The sequence below is a fragment of the Lottia gigantea genome (genome assembly GCF_000327385.1).
Source record: "Lottia gigantea unplaced genomic scaffold LOTGIsca_2, whole genome shotgun sequence".
Taxonomy (NCBI): domain Eukaryota; kingdom Metazoa; phylum Mollusca; class Gastropoda; family Lottiidae; genus Lottia; species Lottia gigantea.
This window is the reverse complement of record NW_008708400.1, coordinates 2,731,635-2,739,057: the sequence shown is the minus strand read 5'-3', so window position 1 is coordinate 2,739,057 and position 7,423 is coordinate 2,731,635. Positions and strand designations below refer to the sequence as shown.

The 7,423-nt window shown below is 34.3% G+C and overlaps 1 protein-coding gene across 1 annotated transcript; it reads left to right on the top strand.

Annotated features, from left to right (window-relative positions):
- Positions 1-1,001: 1,001 nt before the first annotated feature.
- LOTGIDRAFT_104442 (hypothetical protein) lies at positions 1,002-7,195 on the top strand (the record flags this gene model as incomplete). Its single annotated transcript, XM_009053293.1, has 10 exons — positions 1,002-1,126; positions 2,154-2,274; positions 2,397-2,474; positions 2,725-2,838; positions 3,918-3,967; positions 4,537-4,637; positions 5,022-5,080; positions 5,556-5,697; positions 6,681-6,779; positions 7,002-7,195. The coding sequence occupies 10 exons, from the start codon at positions 1,002-1,004 to the stop codon at positions 7,193-7,195; spliced, it is 1,083 nt and encodes a 360-aa protein (XP_009051541.1).
- Between the last annotated feature and the right edge of the window lie 228 nt (positions 7,196-7,423).

Genomic DNA, 7,423 nt, shown 5'->3' with positions numbered 1-7,423 from the left:
AGACTGATTTTTGAACCCAGTTTCCCTTTGTCATTGATGCAGGTCGGTGGGGCAATAAACTGAAGCCCCGTGTGCTACAAATATTATATTTCGTGCTTATTTACGAAAAGATAAATTAAGTCAGATCAGCTAAACCGTTAATGTCACTCTCGTGATTTCAAGGACAAAAGTCAGGTACGCCTATAGCTGATATTTAGCTCTATCAGTTGTTAACGAATATTTAAAGACGTTTCCCGTATAATATATTGTAGGTTGAACGAGAACTATGAAGAATCTGTCAGTGTTTGTCTACAGAGGTGTGTTTTATACACACACTATTTAGAATTCTGTAGAGGGAATGATTTAAACCCTTCAGGTCCTGCAACTTTTGGCAAGGTATTCCAAGCTTATTTATTTTGTTATTTAACACAAAATTTAGCCGTTGCCATGCCTTTTCATTGTTGGCTCTTGTTTAAATTACATACTATGTTATACGATTCTATAGTAAATTCTATAAATATAGTGATTATTTTATTGCATGCTGTTTGCTTTGTAAATTCGACTGACGATTTTTTTTGTTTTTTCTTATATAAGTAAATATAATTATCTCTTCTCAAGCCCGTCTTCTTGTTTCATTAAAAATGCTTTCTTTTCTTGTGCCGTCAGATAAAAATAAGATATCTAGATAGCCATCATAAATACAGAATACTATGTTATTGCAGATCATTCGTCAGAAATTTCCCAAAGTAACAACAAGGCGTCTGGGTACACGAGGACAATCAAAGTAAGTCATGGAAATCATTCAGCTTTTGTCTTTAAGAACATTCCGATGCCGACTTATTAAGTTTTTTGAAACATACGTGTGGTAACAGCCCAGTCTTTTTTTGGTTAAAATAACGTCATTATCACACAGAATGGTATGAGATCCAATTGACCCTAGTGACATGTCATCACATATATATATATTATATATCAGAATTCTTAAAGATCTGCTGTGATCAGAAAAATCTGGATTACGGTTGATGTTTATTAAATCTAGAACTTTATATCAAGTTATATGTTCATACAGGTATCATTATTATGGTATTGGTATCAAAGAATCTTCAATTCATGACCAATCTGTGTATACAGGAAAAGGTTTGTCAAGGTACGTATATATATTCTATCATCATTAGCAAATAGTGCCAGTATGGAAAGCATTGGTGATCGAATTGAAAGAATTAACATAACATTTGACAGATTCATATATTTAATGTGCGATAGGGGATTGTTAGTTTGAAACTAGATATAATTCTACCCCTTTTCCTCGATCACCAACCGATGATGGCATTGAATATAGTATTAACATGAACTTGTTAGCGCTCAATGTTGTGCATATCTGATCAAATACTGCAGTTCAAATAGCGTTTCCTGTTTAGTCTCGTGTTTCTTCGTTTATCAATGTATTGACATGACTTGACACTATAACTGATTGGCTCAGCTAAAAAATTCCCGTTTCTGAGAATAAAGTATGTAAAGAATAAAATAATGGCCTACCTGTCCCTCTAATGATATTTATACTTCGAATGTTCAAAATCATTTCTATTTTATAGATTTTCGGGAATAAAGATAAAGACAGAGGTAAATTCATTTTCCAGGTTGAGTTTTTTCCCTCATCGTTAATAGAGTTGTATCTTGCCGAGCCATGATCAATAATAAATATGGCACTGTTAATTTGCAATGTTTTTCTATCTTTCCAAAAATCCAAAAGATATTGATTTGAAATGCCTTGACTGTCACAGTTGTGGAAAGTATTATAGTGTTTCTTACCATCAGAAATGAATGCGTGTCACATTTTACCATCAATGGCTATAAGTAAGAAATATAAATAACCATGCCCAGAAGAAACTTCATATATGTTCATTTCCTCAAAGTACAAAGTAAAATCTTTTATGATTGATATATTAGATTATTAATATCATAAACTATCTGTGATGAACACTTACAGAGGTTATCATACTGTGAAATTGTTACAATACATTTGACGGTAACTAAATGATACTAGTATTTTGTCAGTCATACGTCCGATGAACGTACTTAGAACAGCAAAAGTAACATTCGACATGGTTAAATTTATGTGAAGTATGGCAGAAGATAAACGGGACAACCAGTCAAAGAATTCAAGGATAAAAAAGTTACAATCCTTTTCAGGGTTCACAAAAGAAGTACTCACTTTGTTCTCATACTGGAACTCTACTACCAGACTTTCCTGATATTGATAATTTCATTCTACTTCCATCAATCGACAGGGATAAGGTAAATTTTAATGTTCATTTTAAGAACAACATAGGATGTCTGTAACGTATAGGCCTACTGCTGTCTGGTTTACAAGTCTAAAGAGAATTTAATGTTAAGTTGACATTCATGCTTCCTTTCAGATCAGTACGTTCTTCATGATGTACAGAACTCATTGTCAAAGAATATTAGATACTATTATAGGCAGCCATTTTGAGGAGGTAGGTCAGAATTCGCTATTGGTTCCGGTATAATGCAAATACGTTTTTAACATTTCTCACTCACCAGAACGACTACATCCTTTTCCATGATAGTTCCACCGACTCACATCAATTACAGATCAGATGAATTTCGACCCATGCCCATATTGAACCACGATCTTCGTAAAAAGCCATAACATAACTTATTAAGCAAGGGTTTCCTTATCTGTAGTGAAAAGGGACGTAAAATCTGAGGTTCACTCTTTTTCAGGTAGAAGGTCTTATGCTTCATTTTTGGCAAGGCATGCCAAAACACCTTGATGAAATACTGAATAATACGATTACCTCCGACGTCATCAGCTGGTGTGATTCCGCATTGTACAAGGTAATTCTTAAACCCTTGTTTCCTAGTTTCCGAAAAAGTGGTCAGAAAGTCATAATTGGCATGAAGAGTGACAAAGTGTCACTGTTCAGTATCACATGATGTGTTAAGTCTTTTTCATTTTGCTCTTGTTTAACGATCAGTGGCGGAGCCAGGTTTATGTCCGAGGGGGGGGGGGGGGGGATTGCCCGAATTTCTAATATAGTTGTGAGATTTTTGCCCGAAAAACTTGCTTTCGGGGCTGCGAGGAGGGGCGGCTGCCGCCTCTGCCCCCCCTTTGGCTGCGCCACTGTTAACGATTAGTCGCAATTTGCTGATTTGCTGATGCAAGTTTACAATCATAATATTTTGTCGTCACGCATCATCTGATGTCTTCGAAAAAATTCTACCAGCTGGATAAACATAGCAAATTTATAACTCAAACATGTTCTGAGTTTTTCTTAAACACAAATCAGTATGCCTACGTGTTCAATCAGAAGTTCAATTAATCTGTAAACTTCATGAACACTTCTTAAAGGGACTATTGCGCCATTTTGGGGTTGATTCGAGTATTTTTAACTTTCAAACGCAGGTAATTCATGGATTTAAAGGCTGAAATTTCGACGGTTATCTGTGAACACTATTACTAATTGACTTACATAAAACAATGCCCGTTTCTGAGACTAGGGTACGATTGTAACCTCTTTGAAATTATGGACCTAGTAATCAATATTTGTTTTCACAAAATTGTTCAATTTTTGTCCAGATTGATAGGAGTCATTCCGAACAAGCTGTGACTCGAAGGTTTGAAAGTGTCGACTGATAAAACCAATTATCGCCAATCAGTCTTGACTAAACGTATCATACTGTCATATTGGTAGTATTGCTAATTATTTCTTACATAAACGTGGTTCACCTGGCTGATCTGATCTCCCTTTCTTGGTTCGAACAAAATATTGAAACAAAAGAACATTTACCTTTGGTTGATATTAAATTCATTTAGGGATTTGAGAGACTATGATGGATGCCATGTTAATCCTAGGTCTATAATTCCTTATCAAATCAGTTTATAATTGATCTAGTTTATATTTGAACTTATTCAGGTATTAGTAGATGTGTTAATCCCATCATCCATTCAAGATTTACCTCAAAGGTAAGAATTTAACTATTTATTTGTGATACATATTCCTTCAGAGTCTTCCAAGCACTTCCTCGTTCAAAAAAAAAAAATCAGTGTCCCATAATCGTATTTCTTGCAATTTTACATTTGATTTATGAATTTTACTCATTGTTATTAGGTACAACAGAAAAGCACAGATACCGAATTGAATTATTTCCCTTTATTCGTTCCTTGTGATTATATTCCACCAACCGCGTATTTCATTAAGTATTTAATAAGGGCAAGCTATGGTGATACAAAACGTTATATTACAAACAAAAAGAAAAGAAACAAACTCAGATGCCTGTCACTGTAGATAATATTTTTATTGGTGTAAATCGTAAGTTTTCATCCACAAGGGCAGGTGATGTGTCACAGGCTACAATGCATTTGTAACATCTCATTTGACTACACTGTAACACGACCTCGGCAAAATAATTGCCGTGAACTAGTATAAAATCCTTGTTTCACTTTCGATATCTGGGGACATCAGGCAAAATACGATTTTGGATCACAATACTCACCGGTGTAATCTATTCAAGTTGTTGTTTATTTACTTACAGCTTAAAAAATGAAATAGAAGAATTCATAACAAAGTTGCCTTATTGGATCAAAATATCGGTTGATGAAACTTCGCAAAAAATACAAAATGTCAAAATAAACAGTATGTATATTTGAAATGATGATGATCATGATGATGATGTTTGAGTATTGTTAGAGAATCACAAACTACCTCTGGGAATAATTATTAGAGTGTAAGCTAGGATATAATTTAGCGATGAACTTCAAAAAATACCGGCAATGTTTCAAAGTCTCAGAATTGAGCTTGTTGGTACCTCAAGTGGGGATCACATCCTAATATTTCAAGAAAAGTTCCTTCAGGATATGAACAAGTATCAGATAATATTATAGTGATATGGATTTCATTGTGACTATACTGCAGACCGGTGCCCCTTTGATTGCTATTACCGCAAGTTGGGCCCACGTCTCCACCATCTCCAGAACAGTTAATAGTATTGTGATACGGAATGAATTCTGACTATTTCAGTTTGTCAAAGATTTGTTAAGATAGTTAAAAGACATTACTCTTTCATTCACTTATCCCAGGTTGGTAGATTTTCAGTATTAATCTTTCTTCTTTTCTCTCATTATAACCACATTTCTTTCAAATAATTGTTTCTAATCAGCCAATATAGGTATTAGGGAGTGAAACCGGGTCGACTCTCAATGACATTGGATCACAGCAATTATTTTATTAGATATTTGAAGAAGCATAAAAGATCAACATATGTTTTGTAAAAATTGACAGAAACGCATGCTATCTAATATAAATCAAGTTCCTGCAATAACAGTCATTCTGACATTTTGAGGAAAGAAATCTTTATGCGTTCAATTAGCTTTCTTAAATCATATTAGTTTAGAAAACTAGTTAGACATGTTAACTAACAAAACAGTGATATTTTCAAACCTCCGGCTTTATTTTAGATTTCTGGTTTTTCACTTCCTATTTCGGAGTTTCAAGTATTCAATTATAACTATTTTAGTGTGTCATATTAGAAAAATAGCAAGTTATTTTCTTCAGACTGCCCGCGGTGTCTTGCTGAATACAGAAAATGTCAACACAGTAGTCAAAGACCTTGGTGAAGTGGATCTCCCACAAATCATTTCCCAGCTTCAGTTCATCTATTGCCGTGACGACCTCAGAATACTTACTATCTCTGAATGTTTGTAGTCTTTGTTTTGTTGATTATTTTTATCATTCCTTATTGTTACTGTAATGGAAATTCATTAGAGTTTACGTCTTTGATATTTATGAAATTGGCGTAACATTTTGCGTTATCTCCACGAAAAATCAAAATTGCCTTTGATGTTATTATCAATTTAGCTACCAGCACTGAAATATGTCACTAATGATGTATGAATTTATATATTATGGATGTCAATTTAATAGTACAAATATGACTTTGTGTCGGTTGTCCTCATTCGAATAAGTAGATTTGACATACTGGTTTATATTCTTGATTACCAAACTGAGATACTTGTGAAGTAAGAGGTTCGAGGAATCTAAAGTTTGTTTTTTGGTAATCTGACAAGTTTTCTACCACAGTCTAATAATAATGACGTTGTTTTTAACCAAAGCTTCTCGTGTAGGAACCGTTTTTTAATAATAACGATTAAGATTGTGATGCCCACAGTAGAGCAATAGGACTGCCTTCCCCGAGTTTCGCTATCCTACAATTCGCTGTTTTGAATCGGGTTCTACATGACACATATTATCATAAGAACGGAAATGGGTTTGGAAAACAGCGCAAACGAGTAATATTAGATATTAGCAACCAAATTGTAATCTAATCTTAATTAGATGGTATGTTTATATTAGATCTTCAGTTGCTAAAGAGGCCCCGTGGACTTGGTTCAACCAGTCTTTGGCAGTTGATCCACTGCAGATCTTTGGCGGACACAACGGAATAATGAACACTAATCTAAATGTCTGAACATAACCCTGTGTCCTAAACACAAACCCTGGCTCTAATCATAGAAAAGCTTTAGTAAATTAGATTCGAGACTTATTGGAACGTCTTCTGAGCGTCAGCAGTAAAATAAGTCGGATTTCCAGAAAAAGGTCTTGATCTTACCAGTTGAAGCCCTCAGGAATCGAGACAAGTTTTTATGTAAATTAAATTGTCATTGAATCTTTTAATTCTAGCCTTTGAGACATTTAAAGTGCTTTTACTTGAACAAGCCTCTATCGAGTACCTTATAGAATGGTTAGATGAATTACTAGATAAGAATGTTTTTAATGTAAGTAATAATATTGTTTAATGTTCGGTGATGTTATAATCTAGACACGAAGACAGTGTGGTCTGTCTGAATAGGAACTCCCAGGTCATTTGAAGTAGACAATGCCTCCTTTTAGATATATTTCCACCAAACATCCACAATGAGAAACGATAAAAAAATTTGAAATGGGGAGGTGGACTCAAATTCCAGTTTAATGTGCATTTCTTCTTTCTCTAGCGTAGCGAAGTTACAGAAGATGAATTTGATGACGCTGTTGCAGCCGATTTCCTGTTAAACTGGTCGCTGATTGGTGCATTTATTATGAGAGATCTGACATTACAAAGTGCTTCTAGTTTTGGTATATATATTTTCACGTTCCGGTTACAGCAAACTGCAATTGTTTCGCTGTACAATCTGTTAGTTAAATATATACAAAAATAGATAAGTATCATACAATAGTAATAAGTTATCTTTGTCACTGAATTATAAATAGCAATAGAGGTGGCAGATGTTAAAAAATCCAGAAATTTACTCTCCGTAATTTGACAATTTTTTATGGTCCCAGTACATGTCGGATTTCAGTATAAGCTAAGTGTTTGATGACGTCATTAATCGTGTAGGGCCTTGAGTGATAAAACATATATTGTGACTAGTGACGTCATCAAACAC